Genomic DNA, 20,749 nt, shown 5'->3' with positions numbered 1-20,749 from the left:
TGGCTCTGCTGTAGTGAGCAGCACCAGCCTCAGATTCTGCAACATTTCACTCTTCCATTTCACAGGGACTGCTGGGGATCCTTCCAGTTCCTGAAGTTTATTGCAATCATTTTAATGTGAAGGTTTCCCAACCCTCCAGCTGCACTTCAGCAGCACCTCTGGATTTTGCTGGAATCACTATCTAAGATCACCAGGAACCTCAGTGTGTTGCAAGGCCCTAGACAATACTCTGAGACAGAACTGCAGAGAAAATTACCAGCTCATAAACCAGCTTCCATCTTACAACAGCTCTGAAATAAAACATTCCTTTCAGGAACTGTAACTTCTATCTCTGATCCTGGCCAGGATTTCCAGACATGATGGATCTGTCAGGCTTCTTCAGTTCTAAGGAGCTAAGTTTCACTCTTGAAGCACATTGCCTTCACAAGTTCTAGGGGGGAAATGGCAAGAAATCTTCCTCTCATGTATTAAAAATGAAGCTACGAAATTGCACACAAGCATCCTCACTGATATCCAAACCATCCAAAAATGTTCTTTTGTCAAGGGAAGACAGGAAGGTTCATTTTCCTAAAAGGAATGACTGATACAGAAGATGTAATAAAGGTAAAGTAATAGAGGTAAAAAAAAAAAACAAAAACCCAAACCAACAAACAAACCCTTTCTGCCAAATTATACAGAACAACATGGATTTGTTCCCATGTCTCTGTATCAGTTAAATGGGACATAACCCAAGTGCTTCTTGAGCCAAAATAGCTGTGAGTATACAAGAGAATTTCATTCCCTTTGGGAGAAAAGGATTTCTCAGTGGAGAAAATGATCCCCCAGACTCCACTGAGTGCTGAGGTGAACCATTGAAATTTCTACAATGCAGGGGAGGCCCTGCTCCCTCAGATGTTTCAGAGATGAAGTGGAGCAGCAGGTGGAACGTGAGGCATGTCCTCTGCGTGGGCCAGGATGTGCTGGGAGGGACCTCTGCCAAAAGCTGTTTCCATAAACAGTTGCTGTAACAAACAAAACTTAATTAGCAACAAGCACCACCACAAAGGCTGAGTGAGAAAACAGTAATATCCCAAATCAATAGAGGAAATTGGGTGTCACAGCTCCACCTACAAGGTAACAGACTGGGATTTGCTAAGGATCAGGTACCTGGGCAGGAGGAGAGGGGTAAGAGGTACCCAGGGGAGAAATGTCTGAGGCTCAGAGTGCTGTGAGAGCTCACAGGGCAGATGTACAGCTGAACTATCCACTGCACTGGGCTAAGATACAATCTTAAAAGAAGAAAATGGAAGACAGCAGATATTTCCTACTTTTGATCATGTTATGTCTGTGAATAGAAACAAAATCTGAAGGAAAAAATGCTGTTTTGATGTGGTTTATTGGCTAAATCCCCAAACCAGGAATTTGACCTTTCTCCTCCAAGTATTGTATTTGTGCTGCATAGGGAAAATATCCTGATAAAATTCTGAATCCCCTTCAGAAACATGACCAATGACACTCCCAGCCTTGTCAGGAAGGACCAGGTCTCTCAACCATCCTGTACCTGCATTTGGTCCAAGGAAGGGTTTTTCCCTGCCACAGCTTGCCACACTTCCTTCCCTCAGCCTGACCCAGAGCAGTTCTGCAGTTGTTGTGATACCATTTTTCATAATTAATTTGTTATTTATAAAACACAATTATAGAGGTGTGATTGAAATAATTGCTGCCATGTGATATTTGCCATTATTCACTGAGTTTTTATGAGGTATTACAAATAAGTCAGAGTGGTTCTGTGTACCTACAACGTGCATCCTGCAGTGGGCTTTCCAAAGGTAATAAAGGATTGCAAATAAGGAGCATACAGCACAGGATAATGAAAAACCTATGAAAATCTCAGTTAGCTATAAAAAAATCAGCCAGAATTCCTTGACAAATATCTGAGGATTAGAAGAGAGATGGGAACATCCACTGCTGCCCTGGACTGTGGCAGTGTGGTGTTGTGCTGGGAGGGCTGTGACCAGGACGAGGTGAGTGGGATGAATTTGTTTCGGGTGACTGTCAGCCCATGCACTAGATCTCAACAGAGATCTCCCTAATTCAGAGCCACCCAACAGAAATTACATGTTTTGTGGTAATAAACAAATGGTCACAAACACTTAGAGGAAGGGTTAAGCTTCCTGTCACTGCCAAGCATCTCCCTTTGGCAAATTAAGGCTTGTAACCACACATGGAAAGCGGGTACTCCCTTCCACGGTGACACCCACTGTCTCAGGTATAAATGCAGAGGAGGCTGGCTGGAACTTGGAGCTATGATTCCAGAACAATTGTAGGACCAGCTTTGACTTTTCTCCTGAGTTATTTGCTGCTGCCACAATGAGCTGTGGCTCCAAGCAGCCCCTCAAGAGCTGCCTGCGGGGCAGCAGCGGTGGAGGGGGCAGCTCTCATTCCTCCTCGAGGACAGTCACCTCCAGGAGCAGTGGTGGTGGCAGGATTTCTGGCAGCAGCTGTGGTGGAGGAAGCTCCAGGAGCAGCTGTGGTGGAGGCAGTGGCTATGGCAGGCACAGCAGCTATGGAGGAGGAATGAGCAGCAGCAGCTGTGCAGGGAGACTGGGGGGTGCATGCTATGGAGGGGGAATGGGCCACAGCAGCATGGCAACGGGCTTCAGGCCTGGGAGTGGCTTTGGGGGCTTTGCTGGAGGGGGGGCTGCTTTCAGTGGGGGCAGCTTTGGCAGTGGTGGCTTTCAGGGAGGGAATGTGGGAATTTTCTCCTACGATGAGAAGCTGACCATGCAGAGCCTCAATGAACGCCTGGCTTCCTACATGGAGACAGTCAGGAATCTGGAAAAGGAAAATGCTCACCTTGAACAGTTAATCAGGGAGTGGTACCAGAAGCAAGGTCCTATTGGCCCAAAGGACTACAGCCACTATTATGAAAAAATTGAAGAACTGCAAAAGCAGGTAGGATGCTCTTTGCCAGAGAACTTGAAGCACTGATAGACTGAGAGATTCACAGGAAATGTTTTCCTAACATTTTGTGTCTCTTCTAGATTGTGGCTGCAGCTGTGGAAACCCACAAGGTACTTTTGGAGCTGGATAACACAAAGATGACTGCAGAAGACTTTAGAATAAAGTAAATATACATTTCTCTTTTACAGGCACTGACTTCCTTCCTCCTGCTTTCCTGAACTTAGCTTCATAGATTCATTCCATAAACAAATATCAATCCACAGGGACTTGGCTTTCTCCTGCTTCCATGGCAGCACAACTGAAATAATTTGTGAAGCTTCAAATTTTTCAGTATTCCTAGAGTGGTCTTTGATGGGTATGCTGCCTATGGCTGCAGAGCCAGAGCTTACAGAAAGTTTTATTTTTAAGAAAATAAATGTTGGGATTATCTATCACTGAAAGTCAGGTTAACCAGATAGATGGAATCTGCACAAAGTTGTAGTAAGAAGAGAGGATGAAAGAGACCACAGAACACATTTTAATACTAAAGTTTGATATTAATATTAAACTTTGCATTTATTTAGTATAAAGAATAATAACTTCGTGTTATTAAGTAATATTATTAATTAAATGGCTGACCTCTGTGCCTGTCCCTGGCACAGGTACGAGATGGAGAGCGGGCTCCGGCAGAACGTGGAGGGCGACCTCAACAGCCTGAGGCCCATGCTGGACAACCTGACCCTGGCCAAATCCGACCTGGAAATGCAGTTTGAGTCTCTGAAGGAGGAGATCATCGACCTCAAGAAGAACCATGAGGAGGTAAGAGCCAGCTCCTTGAAATGCACACTGAGATGTGGGAATCTGACATCCAACACTGACCAAGAGGCATGGCCAGGCTGCTCCAGGGCTCCCCTGAGCTCAGCCCCCTCAACAAACAAGGACTGGAAAGTCAAGGCTAAATAATTGCAACACAAACCCTCCAAATATATATATAAAATATATGCATATACATATATACATATATACATACATATATGTCTGGGAGTTCCTGCTCCCAGGCACCCACAGCTGTTTTAGTGGAAGGACAAAAGATTCCAAACACATTGTACCCTCACTGCAGAGTGAACAATGATGAATTGTTAGGTAGGAATTACTGTCATATATGTATATGTTGTTGAAAGGCTCTGTTTGTGTTCATTGTCCTGGGGCCTGGGTTTTCTCTGCAGGAAATGAAACAGCTGCAGTCCCAGTCCAATGGGGATGTGAATGTGCAGATAAACACTGCTCCAGGAGAGGATCTGCTGAAAAAACTGAATGAGATGAGACAAGAATATGAAGCTATAATTCAGAAAAACCGTGCAGAGGTTGAGAAGTGGTACGAAAGCAAGGTAAATGGTGACAGCTCTTGGTAAGAACTTCCTGTAAAGGAATGACACAACATCCACTGATTTTACAAAATAACAGTAGAGTCCCTTTGGTCAAAATGAAGTAAATCACAAGTGGGCTTGGATTGCTCTGGCAGAGCCACACAAGCAAGTTTAACAGCCCCATTCTATCAGTGCCCCTTCTGCAAATTGTTGTGTTCCAGATGGTCCCATGATAAACTGCCATGTTTGCACTGTAAGTAAAACTCAGAAGCTGCAATTCCCTACATTCATTTTTCAGATGGAAGAAGTGAGTCAACAAGTCCACTCAAGTAGCCAGGAAATAGAATCAAGCAACCAACAGATCTCTGTGCTGAGACGTGAATTTCAGAGCCTGGAAATTGAGCTGCAGTCGCAGATCAGTCAGGTAGGTAACAACTGATCCTCATCCCCTGGTGAGCAAGGAACTCAGGAGCTGCTGGAATGCCAGGATGCCAGCTGTGACAGCCAGTGAGCATCCTTGGCACACCTGACACTGTAGCCACATTTCTCTTCACAGAGAAAAGCACGGCACAATTCTCCCCAGGAATATTTCTGGGTTTCACATTCTCTGAATGTCAGAAAAAGGGAAAACACAATTCTTATCATTTGCTGTGCCTGTGTGTGTACAAAAGTAGAATGCAATGTGGAGATTGTTTACCCACAGTGATGGTGTTTTGTCTCCTTGGCCTATCGGGGCCAGGGGTGTGTGTGTGTGTGTGTGTGTGTGTCAGGACTGTCACTGACAGTCACGAGATTCTGTGCAGTGTGAGCAGAGTGAGTGCTTGGCAGATTCAGCTTAGATGTAATGTAATATAATGTAATATATTAGAGAATAATATAATAAATATTATATTATTTATTATATTCATCTATGCTATATTATAAAGTATAGTATAGAATAATATAATAAATAGAATAAATTTAATAGATATAATAATTAATTAGCCTTCTGATAAGATGGAGTCAGATGCATAATTTCTCTCCCCTCGCTGGGCTTGCCTGCAAATTCTATATGACACCATGTGGGACTTCTCTCACGTTGGGCATGAGAATGAGCTAATCCTGCCCCATTCCCTTAAACATTGTATTTTGTTTTCCCATTGCAGATAGACTCTCTGCAGTCCAACCTGGATGACACAGAGCGCCGTTACAACATGCAGCTGCAGCAGATCCAGAGCATGATCGGGCCCCTGGAGGAGGAGCTGGCCAGCATCCGCTGTGAGATGGAGAGCCAGAATGAGGAGTACAAGATGCTGCTGGGCATCAAGACCCGCCTGGAGCAGGAGATCCAGCAGTACAGGGCACTGCTGCATGAGGGGCAGCAGGGCATTAGGTATAGACATCAATTAATTAAATTTCTATCGATGCCATCAGGGAAAGAGGACAGCAGTAATGCTTGTATTAGGAACTGGTGCAAGGGATTAATCAAAATATTTACTACAAGCACAAGAATTCACATGGAATCTAAATTTTAGCTGGCAGCATGCAAAGCTGTACTTGTACAAAAGTGTTTAGAGTTTTAATTTGCCATTTCTTCCCCTAAGTACAATCAAGAAGTGATGGCACATCAGGAGATGCCATTATTTGGGAAAATGAAAGGTAAGAAAGAAATAACACACCCCTTCCTCCTTACAGCACTTCACAGGGAGGAGCTGGTGGTGGATCTTCAGGAGGAGGAGGAGGTCATGGAGGAAGTAGTGGATCTTCAGGAGGAGGAGGTCATGGAGGAAGAAGCTGTTGGTCCTCAGGTGGAGGAAGCAGTGGAGGAAAAACCGGAGGATCCCATGGAAGATCTTCCTCTTCTGAAAGTGGAGGAGGAGGGAGTGGAGGAGGAAGTTCAGGAGGTGGAACCTGTGGTAAAACTTCAGGTGGAGGAGGTGGCAGTGGAGGAGGAGGAGGAGGGGGTAAATCCTGCCTCTCCCGCTCTTCATCTTCCCAGTCCCAGCCTGGCGACTCTTGTGAAAGCCCAGGTAAAAATGGAATTAAAAAACACATCCTGCAATCCACAATTCTCTCTGAATAGCAGGAAAGGATCTAACAGCTTCCTTCCTGGAAATATTTTTGCTATTTTTCCCAGTCTTGTTTTAAGGCCACTGTGACATTTATTCTTAGTGATAAATCAACATGAGCAGCACAAAGGATGGCACGAAGAGTGGCATCAGAGGATGGGTGAAAAGAGGAAATGGAGGGGGAAAAGGGAAAATAGTGCCAAATCCAAAGTATGCAGGAAATTAGGAAAGTCAGAAGTTAGAAATGTGGCTGGTATTAAGCAGGGATTATTTAAAGCAGAATAGAATAATTGGAACATTCAAAACATTTAAAAGTGTCATTGGCTGCAAAATACTGAAGCAGTAAAAGATGGAGAGTGACCAAAGGTCCTGATCCATATCTGACTTCCTGGCTCTGGTTCCAGGAAGTGTTGAAAACATGAAGCTCTGCCTGGAAGGAAATAAAACATTGGAGAGAGGAGCAACCATGGAGGAAGTGTCTGAAGCCATAAAACAGATGAGAAGGGGTAAGGGTCCAGGTCCAGGCAGCACCTCAGACAAAAGCCTGAAAGTGGTGAAAATGAGCAGAAAGATGTCATTTTTAGAAAGATTCAACTCCACTTTTGGTTTTCTATGAAAAGATGGAAAATGGTCCTGCTTTGAGGTTGGCATTTACTCCTTATCATGACCAGGTTCAGTCAGGCTCTGTCCCAGACACAGTTTCCACTGCAGACTGACAGTCCGTCATGACATGAAAGCTGGCTCTCACCCAAAGGGCCTGAAGCCATCAGTGCAAACAGCAGGAACACTGCACAGACACTTCTGATGCTGAAAACAAGGCAGTGAATTCAGGAGCATTTTGTGTCATGAGGAAGATTATTTGGTAAGATTTGGCATAGATGAGCTGTAGTTTTTAAAATTTCCTACATAGGCTTTGCAAACTCCTCTGCAAAAATTTTTTCCTCTGATCAAACATCCCCTCTGCCCTGCAACACTCCAGGGCAGTAGAATGTTATATATTAATATTAATGTTATATTAATGCTTGGTATATATATAATGCTTGGTAGGCAAAATTAAAGCATATTATGTGTCATCTCTCTTTAACTTATAAAAATCTACTGTAAATATCCATACACACACAAATGCAGGTTCTAAGTTCACCTGTATTTGGTTTGTAGTACTGCAGCCACACTAATTTTAAGTGATTTGCACTGCCATGGCTCAGAACAGAAGCAGACCCAGGTAGTTAATTGCTAAATCTGCACACACACTGTACAAACTCAGGTCTGGCACTGTCTGGACCTTTCCAGAAGTCTGGGAACAACCCTGATGCATTGAGAACTGCACAGGTGATACTTAGGAAGTAACATAAGGTTAAAAATGCTGAATTCTTCAAAGAAATTCTTGTTTTCCTCCATCTTTCAACAGGGAGTTTTAGAAAGGTTGAGGAGTGATTAGCAAGACCAGCATCTTCCACTGCACAACCTCCCAGTGAGGCCTTTGGACCAAGCAAGACTCCACTGAGCAAGGCTGAACGTCCCCTGCCACGAGCAGGAGTGAACTCTTGTCCAACTTACTCAACTCTGCTCACTCCAGGGGCTCTTCTGAGCTCTCTGCATGTCCTGTCTGCTTCCTCCATCTGTGTTTCTGCTCCAAATCACTGTTACCTGAGTTAATCTCCACTGTGATTGGTGCTCCTGTGGAATAAATGCTAATAAATCTTTGCTTCTCTCTGATGCAACCAGAAAGCTGTGTCTAGTCCAAGTTTCTTTAGCAGAGATTTTTGTTTGAATCAGTTATAAATATCAAACTCTACCTGTGGAATATACAATGATGTATCAGATTACCCACAAGACCCAAAGTTTTCAGGGACATATTCACCACTTAAGACTAACTGGGCAAAACTTTGCAGTCTGCACTGCCAGGAACAATGCTCTGTTGAGGGAAAACTCAGTCAAAACCCTTCTGCTATTGATTTCCATCAGGGACAAAAGGCTGGGTTTAAGGAACTGACTATTCCCCATAAAACCACTTGAAAATACGACCTCTGTTGGGAATTTCACTTGAAAATAACCCAGGGGGTTATTTGTATATTATGTATATTTGTGTATTATGTTGTATTTTACACAACACCTACTCACAGATTCATCCTTTCTCCTGTGCACACCTCTCCCCTCACCTGCTTAAGCCCAAATAGAACAATCACTCTATGAGTCTTTATCTCTCAGTTTTACAACCATGAGGTTTGTTTTTTCTCTCTGAGGAAGGCATCACTCATGGGAGAATGTTGGGAAAGCCAGACTGAGTGGGAGACCGTGGGAACAGGAATCCCAAACTCCTGAGTTCCAGGCAGACCTGTGCCAGTGATTCACAGTGTTGCCTTATGCTGGGCTCTCAGCCATGAATTACTATTGGAAAACAAAAAACAAAAAAATCTGATTTTTTTCCTGACCAGTGTCCCTCTGGGGGCTGGAGGAACCAGCTCACCTGCATGAAGGACTCCTGCACACACAGGCATGTGCTGATGGTGGGGATTGTTTGTCAGGATACCCTCAACTCCCAGCTGTTGCAAAATCACCTTTTCATTTTTAACCCCTTGCAGCATCCCACCACACTTGTCTCTGTTCTGCTACCTGTCCCCTGAGCCTACTATCTCCAATTGCTCTGCTCATTTACCACCTCTGGCAGGTGGTGCCACCTATTCCTCAGACTCTTCAGGGTATTCAATTTACAACCCAAATTAAGGAATATTCCCAATCCAGGAGCCCTGCTTCTCATCCCTCCCCTAGCAGCCTGCCAAGTTAACCTCAAAAATGTTGCTGCTTAGGGTCTGCTTCCTGGCTGTCCCATGGTGATTTACAGTTCTCTGGCCTCACACTGACACCCAGGAGGCTGTTGGGGTGGCTTGGATATGATTTACTCAGAGGAGCAGCCTGTCCATGCTGGACTTCACTGCTCTCTGCCACTGTGGTACCCCTGACACCTGTTTCTCCTGTCCTTTCCAAAAATACAACTTACTTTTAGTATTTTACTGCTGGTTATCAGGCATTTAACCCTGCAGAAGAAATTCTCCTGAACTGACCCCTGGAGGAGCAAAGCAGAAACTGGGATTTGGAGCGTGGGAAGGGCAGTGAGGCAGCTCAGGGGCTGAGAACCCAGTGCTGAGCACAGACACGTACCAGGGTGCAGCATGTTGCAATACTCAATGCACTTCTGCTGCTGATTTAAATGCTTATTTTAATATGTTATAATCAGTAACAATTTCTGAGCCATAAGGATAAATAATATACTACTACTACTTTTGCTACTCAGCATTGATTGTACTGTCTTTTCCTTATCTAAAATCTGTGGCTTTCTTAACAAGATGTTTTTACAATGTTTATACATTTAATGAGTTTGCATCTTCTACAGTGTAAATCAGCTTCATAATATGATTTACTGAATGCTATGGTATGGGACAAAGTAAAGACAAACCACCAAAAAACTGACAAAACTCCCTACTTAATCATGGCATTAGGACTCATTACAGACAAAAAGGAGACTAAAATGAGATGGTTTCTTACCAGACCCCAGAAGAAAAGCCAGTTTTAAGGATTCTTTCCTTTTTACATTTTGTATTACAAAATCTGCACGTGGGTTATCACTGGCACTTGCTTACTGAGAAAACAGGCTTATATGGAGGAGCAGAGCTGGAAAACTCAAACCATTGCAAAGCAGGAGTAAAAAATACAAACATTGGAGTGTCAGGTGTCAAAGCTTGGGGAGGCTCAAAGTGGGGCAGCAGCAATACTGAGGAGTGAGGAGAACTTTGCACTTTTTATTTGCATGCAGTCATTAATCAGCATAATAAGCTTTAATTTTATGAGCACAAAGTGTTGCAATTCGGATACTTATCTGGTGCTCCTATTAGTGCTCTGAGAAGATAATTGTCCTACATGTTGAGACAAGACCTTCAGAGCAACCTTAGGCAAAAAGCAATGTGCACACACTCCTGTGTTTGGCTTCAGAGCTCCCAAGCAATCCATGTGTCCATTTGAAAGCACAGATGTCGTTTCCAAATTGCCTGTGTGTATATTGTGCTGATGTCTCTTTTGTTGAGCATTGATTGTCAGCCCTGTTAGTTGCCAAATGCTCCCCAGGCCATCTTCATGGGCTGCAGAATGAGGACAGCAGGTACATCGTGTCACAGGGGACAGGCAGAGCCCACCTGGGCTGTCCCTGCGTGTGTAAATCCTCTGCAGAGCTCAGCCCAGCCAGACCTTCCTCCCTTGCTGTACTGCAAGGAGAGCAGAAGCCATGGATGTCCTCCTTCCCCACCCAGCATGAGCCACAGCGGTGCCACCCTCCATGTGCCATCTCACAGCACTCTGCACTCAGCAGACCCAGCCAGGTGTGGGTGCCCACAGCTCTGGGGGGCTCTGAGGCTGCCCAGCCCAAATGGACTGAGGTACCTGAACCTCAGAGAGAGGCAGGGACCTTGGTGTTCTGACCATGGCCTCCAGCTGTTCTGGTTGGGTACCAGCAAAAGGAATTATTCCAATCTAATTCCTTCACTCTGTAGGAGACTGGGGAAATACAGTGGGACCACTCTGATTGTGGCTCAGAAACTGCTAGAAACACTGACAGCTGACAGGAGGGAATTAGCAGCCTGCAAAGTGTCCCCAGCAGTGGGGCACACACCCCCTGAGCCACAGCTCTCACAGCTACATGGCAAAGCCCACATGTGCAATTTTAGGATCTGTTCTTCCCATCAGCCTCCTTGCATGGAGGGTCCAGGTTATCCTGCACTAAAGGTTGTCCTGGGAGAGTGCTGGAAGTTTTAAACTTCACAAACAAGCCCACTGCTGCCTTAGGGATTCCTGTTTGCTTTGCTGGGTCTAATTTAAATTTCTTCAGAAACAACAGTGATTTCACTAGAACATTCTGAGCTGAAGCAGGAATGAGGAGTGAGCACTGCCTCTGAGGTGAAAACAGACCCTCTCTTCTTATAAAATTCTCTGGTAAGAATGATGGGAAGAGGTCATTAAACAGAAGAAAAGAAACTCTGGTAGCTGCCTGAGGCAGCAGAATGACATTGAATTCAGGGGAAATTGTTTCCATTTTTCAGCACACAGGTACAAAAGGGAGAACACATTTTCTCCAGGTCTGTTTGGAATGCAGCAGCTCCAGCCTGTTGGGGAAGTGTCCCAGCTCTGCAGCATGGGCTGCTCCCAGGGTTTGTCAGCTCTCTGGTGCTTGGAAGTCACTTTGATATGGATCACAGAGACCTGATTAAAAGGAGAACAATAACAGAGTGAGAGTGAAGGAACACGGCTGGGCTGAGCCTGAGCAGAGGCTGTGCACTCAGAACATTCCACTGTGCATCACACATGGGAAAGAGATGAGAGATGGTCCTAAACCTGATGGTTCCTTTTTGGGTAATTCCAAAAATTACATCATCCATAAAATATATTAGGGAAAAGCATCAGAGAACAAAAATCTTTAAAGGCTCTTCTAATGAGCTCAGAAATCAAAAATTCCTTCTGTCCACAGAACAGATCTTCTTTGCTTTACAAGTATTTGCACAGTCAAATATTTAATAATCAAAAAGTGTTTAAAAATCAGCCAGGAGGGAATTCAGTGTGTGCAACTTTACAGGAAGATGAAGTATTCATAGTTCACCTGTATTTTTGAGGCACTTCAGCGTCCTGCTCCAGAGAGACACACAGTGACTGTGACAGAAACCAAACATGCCAAGGGCTGTTCTCAGCTCCAGGAATACACAGGAATATGGCCCAGCCTCATGGCCAGCAGGGTTCCTGTAAACCAAGGTGTTCCACACCCAGGTGGAACTACTAACAAAAATGAAATAGCAGCAGTGCTAAAGACAAAACAGGAGCACCCTACACGCATGTGACTTAAAAATTACCTTAGATCTATAGGCAAAATCTGTGATTTATGATCCTCTTTTACATACAAAGAGTGGTAACAATACAAAGCTAAAATGAAATGTCAAGGTGAGTGGAAGTTCTCCCCACTTAGTGGTTTGAATCTTTCCTTTCATTGTTCTTATTTTTTAAAGTATTTTCCAAGCCTGCAATAAGACTTGCCTTTATCACAAGAACTCTTACATATGGACAAATCCCTGCTGTGAATAGTTACATATGGAAAAAGACATAGTAAGTAAAATAGGAAATAATGCAGGTTGTCAGAAGATAAAGAAACAGATTAAGATATTATTTTGGCAAAGTTTTTACTCTTTCTTTAATCATTCTGGGGAATTTTGCATTTGCAATCACTAACAAACCCTATTGATCTTCTATCTTGGCTGTGAAAAGCATGTCTAAGGCATATCCCTGGAATCAATGATGGGAATTTGAACATGAGAATCAATTTTACTCACCACAGCAGAGTTTGGGACAAAGGGTCCCACTGAGCAAAGCAGTACTACCCAGATCCAGAGGCAAAACAGCACAAGAAAAGAAAAACCATTTTGCCTGTAGCAAACTCCCTCTTTCTGCACCAATAACAGACTGTGCTAAAGCCCAGAAACTGTTTATGCTGCTGAGGTGTCACTACCAGCCTACAGCTGAGAATCAGGAGAAATTATTCCATCACCAAAGTGCTCGGAATCTTTCATCATCCTTCAGCCATTGAGAGATCAAATAGCAAGATAAAATCAGGAGGTTTTGAAAGCAATTGCACAAGCAGCAATAGAGCAATGCTGGCACAGATGTGGCAGGACAAAGGATGCAGTCAGGAAATGTTAAATAATCCTGAATTTACAATCAACATCCCACCAAGGCAGCCTTTGGGAAGCAAGGACTGTGCTGCATTGTCATCTCCAGGAGGTCTTGGCTGGGAGAAGGAGAGCAGAGCACAAATGGCAGATCCTTGGGCGAGCCCTCTGCTCCTACACCTGAGGTTTAGGGAGATTGTTGCATTCCATAACTCCCTACAGTCATTAAAGGCTCCATAACCCCACAGAGAGGAGGGCAGGCAATGAAGACATTTCAGAAAGAACAGAACTGTCACTGGGAAGCTGTGCACGTTCTCCTGGGCAAACTGGGGACACTTTGGGTCCATCTAGAGCAAGACACAAATGCTGGTGTTGTGCTGTTATTTGCACATCTGCCTTCAGACACTTGGCTTTGGTATCCAACCCACCTAGTGAGGATGGAAACTTCCATCCAGGATCAGGGATGTGGGGATCAGGGCAACACTGGAGTGTGGGGTCGTTTCTTTTGTGGTCTCAACAGTCTGATTTCTACTGGTTTGTGTAAAAAGTCTTTCAGCTTTTCTCTCAAGATGCTATTTTAATCTCAAGGATCTTCGCTTTAAGAACAGCAGATATAATTACTTTATCACCTACAATATATGACACATTAACAATAGAGTGAACTGCTTTATATTAAATGATAAAAAGTCTTCCCACACACTAGTTTTTAAATCATTGTCTGAAATAAAAGAGCTTCTAATTGGGATACAAATGACTTTATAATACAATTAACACCTCCTTGATCTTCATTCATTTTAGATCAACAGTGCTTTGATGAAAAGAGTTCAGGATTATTTTTCTTTTTGAATACTAGGACTTGGCTGGTTGTGAGCTGCCCTAGCACTTTCTTCACAAAGGAGGGATCTTGATTTTTAAACAAGAATCCCTCTGTATTGTTTGAAATAGCCTGTTCCTATTAAATAAGATGTTCTCTAAGTGCTGGCAGGGATACATGAGTACAATCTTCACAGACAAGTCACACAATCCTAATAATAAAACTCTTGCACTACCACATATGGTGAGAAATGGAACATAAGCTGTGTAGAAAATCTGAAATGCACAAAGTTGGAAAGAACAAAAGAGAACAAACAACAATCTTTAGCAATAGCAGCTACAAATCCTTAGCAAGGAAGTACCTACTCCAGAAACCATTCAATGAAAAGAATATGTCACCTAAAAGAAGTGAGATGTTCAACCTTAACCAAGCCTCAGAAGCCCAGATGTGGGCTGGATTGCCTGAGATATCTGCACAAAAATACTGTTCAGCAAATTATTCTTGGCACAAACAAGAAGTTTGGTAAATGCCCTGGGAGAAGGAAACACCCTGATGGTGACACCCAGTGTCAAATGTATAAATACAGAGAGCTGGGGATGAACACTTGCAGTCCTGAAGCTTATCAGGTTCTGCAGCTAAATTTGGGGTTGCGGTTTCACTCTTTCCTGCTGTCACCATGAGCTGTGGCACCAAATCTTCGAGCAGTACCATCAGAATTAGCAGTGGAGGAGGAGGTGGTGGTGGTGGTGGTGGAAGATGCAGTGGTGGAGGTGGTGGAGGGGGTAGGTCTGGTGGATACTCCTCCATGTCCTCAAGAAAATACACCTCTTCTGGAGGCAGCGGGGGCTTTTCTGGGAGAAGCTTTGGTGGAGGAGGCTCCAGGAGCAGCTATGGGGGAGGCTTTAGCAGCGGCAGCTGTGGCAGGATCAGCCGCAGCAGCTATGGGGGCAGAATGAGTGGGGGCAGTTATGGAGGAGGAATGAGCTGTGGAAGCATGGGAGGAGGACTTGGATCAGGAGGGGGTGGTTTTGGGGGAATGGGAGGTGGTTATGGAGGTGGTGGATACAGTGGAGGTGGATTCAGTGGCTTTGGGGGTAGTGGTGGCTTTGGTGGTGGTGGCAGCTATGGAGGAGGCAGTTTTGGTGGCATGGGCTTTGGGGAGGATTCTGGCTTGCTCTCCACAAATGAGAAGCTGACCATGCAGAACCTCAATGATCGCCTGGCGTCCTACATGGATAAAGTGCGGCGCTTGGAGGAGGAAAACTCCCAGCTTGAGCAGCTGATCAGGGAGTGGTACAAAAGCCAAGCTCCCTCTCAGGGCAAGGATTACAGCCAATACTACAGGACAATTGAAGAGCTGCAAAACCAGGTATGAAGTACTTTGATTAACATAGAACAGGCAGTTATTGGAATGGCGCTTTCCTCATGCAGCACAAGGCCCCTGTTTGGGGTGATATTCCCATTCCTGGGCTTTAGTCAGGAGCAGAATGCTGTGGGGACCAGCTGCTGTCGTGTATTTGGTGCAGGGAGCATTGCTGGGTGCAGTGGCAGATCAGCACCAGTGCCCATCACACGGCCTGTGCCAGGCTCCCTTCAATGCTGGGCTGCTGCTCCCTCGTTCTTCACTCTTGAACAGCAGACTTCATCCTTGTCATGCTATTATTGCCATATTAATTGGATGTTTTTGTGAATATAGAGGATGAGCCAGCATGTGCAGTTAGTCTCATTCCAGCCCTCAGCCATTTAACAGTCATGTATCTCTTGTGTGAACATGGCTGTTCTCAAAAGTAATGGAAATTCTGCTTTCTCACTGGTTTTTGTTGGTTGAGTTGGGGTTTTTTGTTTGGTTGATTTTCTTTATTGAATATGAGGAGTTAATTTAGTTATTCTTTCCAACAAGGTATTTTTAATGGATATTTAACAGTAAAGGCACTTTTTTTTATCTGGAAGCAATAAACTCATCTCTCTCAGTAGCTCCTGCAGCTCTAGTCAGGCTTGAAGGCTTGACATTGCCATAAATCCCTTCTGCAAGGTGTTTGTGCACAGGTGTTTGTTGTCTCAGACATCAGACTGAAAAGACAACTGACTAACACCTGCCCTCTCCATTTCAGATTGTTGGTGCAAATGTGGACCTTAACAGGATGCTTCTTGACATGGACAACACCAGGATGACTGTGGATGACTTCAGACTGAAGTGAGTCACTCCCTTCCTAGTTCCATCCATTTTGTCTCCCTTCATCCCCACGAGTTTCCATTGTCAATTAAGCTTTGTAGAAGCTGGAGACTTTTGGCTATGATCACAGGATACAGAAATGTTGGGAAAAGCATTCTGAGAAGGATTGCTTTGGGTTTTCATTATTATTTTTCTCCAGACAAGTTCTTAAAGAGACACATTTGAGAGACTCCATTCTAAGTTTCTCCATCCTTGCACATAGATTTATAAGCATAATCCTCATGGTATAAATCTCACAGAAACTGGACTGAAATCAAACACAGCTATTGCAGATAGAAAGAGAATGGGGTCCTTTATTCTAGGAATTGACTATAGATGTAAATGGGAACTGTCCATAACTGAGATACCAAAGAAAGAGGTCTGGCAGCACCTTTGCTCTTTTTCTTGTCTGTATTCAGGTATGAGACTGAATACACCCTCCACCAGAGTGTGGCAAGTGATATCAATGGATTACGCCCACTTTTGGATCAACTGACTCTGTCCAGATCTGACTTGGAGACACAGTTTGAGTCCCTGAAGGAGGAACTGATCTTCCTGAAGAAGAACCATGAAGAGGTAAGTTTCTTCACACTTCAATAATTAAAGGCAACTCAATGAATTTCCCCTTGATTTTTTCCACCACCAGCAACCAGGTTTTGATCACCCAACTTGACACAAGCCAGCTTTGATGTTGAGGAGTGTGCAGAGGGCACAGCTGCCCACAGCTTGTGTCATGAGACACCAGGTCAACATGTGAAACCAGGGGGATGAATGGCTTTCAGTACAAACTACAGTTTGCTTGCTGAACTCATGGAAGGAAAATTGGATAGACTATATGGAAGAGTCAAAAGAAAGCATTTTTACTTTCTTCAATGAGATTTCCCACTGAGAAGAAAAGATTCTCACTGCATAGAATTCCTTACAACCCTGTGGAGGCAGTGCCAGGGTCACCATGCATGCAGTGCCTGGCTGTGAGCACTGGAACCTTGGGAATATCAGAATTGTTCCATGGCCAGGGCAGGAAAGGCCTTTTTGATGGAATCCTTTTGTGTGAGGATCCATGTCTTTTTTCTTCCTTTTATCTGAACTGATGCCATTCCTCCTTACCTTTACCCTGGGAGAACCTCATGGGGTTTTTGTGATTTTTTTTCAGGAAATGAGAGGACTGCAAGGCCAGTCTGGTGGAGATGTCAATGTGGAGGTCAATGCTACTCCTGGCATTAACTTAATGGAGAAATTGAATGAAATGCGCGTTGAGTACGAGAGGCTCATTGCAAACAACCGCAAGGAGGTGGAGAGCTGGTATGAAACCAAGGTAAAGCACAGGCAGGCTTGGCCAATTAAATCCTTCACAAAGTACTGGACCTATTTACAGCTGGTGAGAGGCAACTTATCATGTGTTATTTAAGGGACAATAACTTTCAATTACTTTAGGCAGCTTTCTACAACAGGTCAGTCCTGGAGTATCAGTTATGTGGTAAAACAAGTAGAGCCTCTGTGTTCCAGCAGCCAGTGAATTACCAGGGTGTTAGCAGAGTGGCTTGTGGGAAATAAACAGTCTGCATGGAATCTTTATTTTTATTAATTGATTTCCTGATGCTTTTATGATAACCCCACAGTGTTTTCTAATGATAAAAAATGCCTCAATTTTGGATGTCAATTTTTCAGATGGAAGAAGTTAATCAACAAGTCCACACCAGTGGCCAGGAGATACAATCAAGCAACCAGCAGATCTCTGAGCTGAGGCGTGAATATCAGAGTCTGGAAATTGAGCTGCAGTCACAGATCAGCATGGTAAGGAAAGACATTTGCTTTACCTGTGACACAGTCTGTATGTGAGAAGAAGAGCTACAGCCAGCAAGTAATCCATCCAAGGAGAATGGGATATTGGATTTCTTACCTTCAATGATACCCTTTTTTTCTGAGGATTTGTGAAGATCTCTTTTCCCACACAAATAAATTAAAACCACCACATTCCCATAACCACTGCATCTTGTTTTCCCATTGCAGATAGACTCTCTGCAGTCCAACCTGGATGACACAGAGCGCCGTTACAACATGCAGCTGCAGCAGATCCAGAGCATGATCGGGCCCGTGGAGGAGGAGCTGGCCAGCATCCGCTGTGAGATGGAGAGCCAGAACGAGGAGTACAAGATGCTGCTGGGCATCAAGACCCGCCTGGAGCAGGAGATCCAGCAGTACAGGGCACTCCTGGAGGAGGGACAGCAGGACCTTGTGTACGTACTGATAGAACACCCAGCTGCTGGTCAGTCACCAGCAGGAAATGTAACAGGAGACATTGGCAAAAGAGATTTTGTACTGAAATGAGGCTGATGCAGCTGTCTTGGCCAATGGCCTCCCAGGTGTGAGATAGTTCATTCTGTCAGAATGTAACTCAAGTGAAGAAAAATTAATGCAGAAATTTGTTGAATTTGCAGGCAACCCCAACAAGGGAAGAGATGAGAATCTTGACTCCAGAAGGCTGATTTATTATTTTATGATATATAGTATATTAAAAGAAAATTATATACTAAAACTATGCTAAAAGAATAGAAGAATGGATTTCATCAGAAGGCTAGCAAGGAAAGGAATAGAATGGAATGACAATAAAATCTTGTGACTGACAAGAGAGTCCAAGACAATTGGACTTTGATTGGCCATTAATTAAAAACAAACACATGAGACCAATCAAAGATGCACCTGTTGCATTCCACAGCAGCAGATAATTATTGTTTATGTTTCATTTCTGAGGCCTCTCAGTTTCTCAGGAGAAAAAGATCCTAGCAAAAGGATTTTTTCTTAAAATATGTCCATGACGTTAATTCTGAACTACCAGTTTGGGGCTGGACAAGGAAATCCATGTAAGAAAGCCTAGTACTGTTTGTTAAGCAAATGTAAATATTCTGTAAAACTATAAAGGCAACATGTTGTAAATGTGTACTGCAAGGAATCCCTAGGCAGAATGTGGGAAAAGCAAAAGCTCTTGCATTCACGTTGAAGTTGACAGAGGGGATAGTTTTTGGCACTGCAGTTGTTTTGCTGTGCATGCTGGGCTCTAACCAGCAGTCTGACCCAGAGAGGTGCTGGCTCCTGGGCAGCAGATGCAGCTCAATGGCTTTTGGATGGCAAAGTGCTGTTGATTAACTTTTTTTTCCCTTCTTTTTCTCTCTTTGCAGAATCCCAGCAGGAGGAATGGGAGGAGGCATGGGAGGAGGCATGGGAGGTGGTAGAATTGGAGGTGGTGGTTATTCTGGAGGAGGAAGAGGAGGAGGTGGTGGCATGAGTGGTGGATATGGAGGTGGTAGCAGCGGAATGGGAGGAGGAATGGGAGGAGGAAGTTGTGGAGGAGGAATTGGAGGAGGAAGTGGTGGAGTAGGAATGGGAGGAGGAAGTGGAGGAATGGGAGGTGGAAGCGGTGGCGGATGCATTGGAGGAGGAGGAGGAGGAAGAACCTCAGGAGGCATCAGCAGCTCCCACTCCTACTCTTCATCTTCCCAGTCCCAGTCCTGCAGGAGTGGCGGAGAAAGCCAAGGTAAGAACTCTGGTATGGGCATAGTGCTCTCTCAGTCACTAAATTAGTTGCATCCTGACTAATTTATGCACTAATTTATACCAACATACTCTTCCAGAGGCAAACAGTACTGAGGGTAAACTAAAATTTCTGGGAAGTATTAGATTTACTGTTACCAACAATTCTTTCCTCTTTGTGTGCAAAGGATCAACTCCACTTCCAGAGCACACAGTCCATTTCTATTCCATTCTGTAGGTGATATCAGCTGGTCTTGTAGTTTAACCTCAGATGGTTTTTTTTCCATCTGTCTCATTCTTTGCAGACTCTCATAAATCCTGCAGCCTTTGTGCCATGCTGGAGTTTTCCTTTTAGCTTTTGGAATGCTTATGGCCACTCCCACGTAATCCTAATGGTGTCTCAGACATTCAGTGCCAGGACTGATGAAGTTCAAGCTTGTTTTGTCTCTAAACAGGATATGGAAGAAAATCTTTTGACTAAGAATTTACATCAAGGATCCTCCAGTACAAGACCTTTCAAAACGAAACTGGCCCAAATCCGCTGCATTCCCCACACTCCCAAGGAAAGATGATGCTCTGAACAGTTCTTGGGAGGTGCAGATGCCACCTCTCCCCCTGCCCTGCATGCTCTGTGCTGCTTCTGCCCACAAAGCTCTGCAGCTTTGGTTATTGGCACTCAAACTGCTGCTTTACAGATCCAACCTGTTTGGTACTCAGGTTGCTCTGAATCGGGAAAATGTCTCTAATAAAATTTAATTTCTGTCTGATGCAACCAGAATGCTGTATGGGGTTTTTCTTTCCTTCTGTAGGTGTAAACACTTAGAAAACACAAAGTCATGCCAAGACACACCTCCAGGTAGAGAGGCTGATGATACACTCCAGTAGTTGATAACAAAATTTAGAGTTAAAACACAAATTCTGAGCAGTAGGGGCAGATCAGAATCTTCTTGGGCTGTGCCTTTTTTTTAATAATGTGTCAGATATTCCTGGGAGCTGAGTTCTGAGACCCAACAGATGAATATCAACCTTAAAGGGGCTGCAGAACCTCAGTGCTCAATAACTCTAATGGTGAGCACATGAGTGTCCACAAAGGAACACTAATGATTACAGAGCTGTGGTTATAAAATGAAACCAATGTTTCAATTCACAAAACCTTGATG

The 20,749-nt window shown here is 44.1% G+C and overlaps 2 protein-coding genes across 3 annotated transcripts; both read left to right on the top strand.

Annotated features, from left to right (window-relative positions):
• Positions 1-2,293: 2,293 nt before the first annotated feature.
• On the top strand, positions 2,294-8,065 carry LOC134431083 (keratin, type I cytoskeletal 9-like). 2 transcript variants are annotated; one of them, XM_063179072.1, is made up of 9 exons: positions 2,294-2,934; positions 3,024-3,106; positions 3,585-3,741; positions 4,149-4,310; positions 4,588-4,713; positions 5,435-5,661; positions 5,964-6,298; positions 6,742-6,843; positions 7,746-8,065. In XM_063179072.1, the coding sequence occupies exons 1-9, from the start codon at positions 2,350-2,352 to the stop codon at positions 7,769-7,771; spliced, it is 1,803 nt and encodes a 600-aa protein (XP_063035142.1). In that variant the 5' UTR covers positions 2,294-2,349; the 3' UTR covers positions 7,772-8,065. The 2 variants fall into 2 exon arrangements, with proteins under 2 accessions (XP_063035142.1, XP_063035143.1); XM_063179073.1 differs by lacking the exon at positions 6,742-6,843.
• A 6,405-nt stretch (positions 8,066-14,470) lies between these two features.
• Positions 14,471-20,367, top strand: LOC134431082 (keratin, type I cytoskeletal 17-like). The gene is made up of 8 exons (XM_063179071.1): positions 14,471-15,218; positions 15,961-16,043; positions 16,481-16,637; positions 17,215-17,376; positions 17,730-17,855; positions 18,072-18,298; positions 19,238-19,593; positions 20,045-20,367. The coding sequence occupies exons 1-8, from the start codon at positions 14,526-14,528 to the stop codon at positions 20,068-20,070; spliced, it is 1,830 nt and encodes a 609-aa protein (XP_063035141.1). The 5' UTR covers positions 14,471-14,525; the 3' UTR covers positions 20,071-20,367.
• Positions 20,368-20,749: the final 382 nt, after the last annotated feature.

This window comes from Melospiza melodia, chromosome 30 (genome assembly GCF_035770615.1).
Source record: "Melospiza melodia melodia isolate bMelMel2 chromosome 30, bMelMel2.pri, whole genome shotgun sequence".
NCBI classification, from domain to species: Eukaryota; Metazoa; Chordata; class Aves; order Passeriformes; family Passerellidae; genus Melospiza; species Melospiza melodia.
The sequence above is the reverse complement of the archived record's forward strand: the minus strand, read 5'-3'. Positions and strand labels throughout refer to the sequence as shown.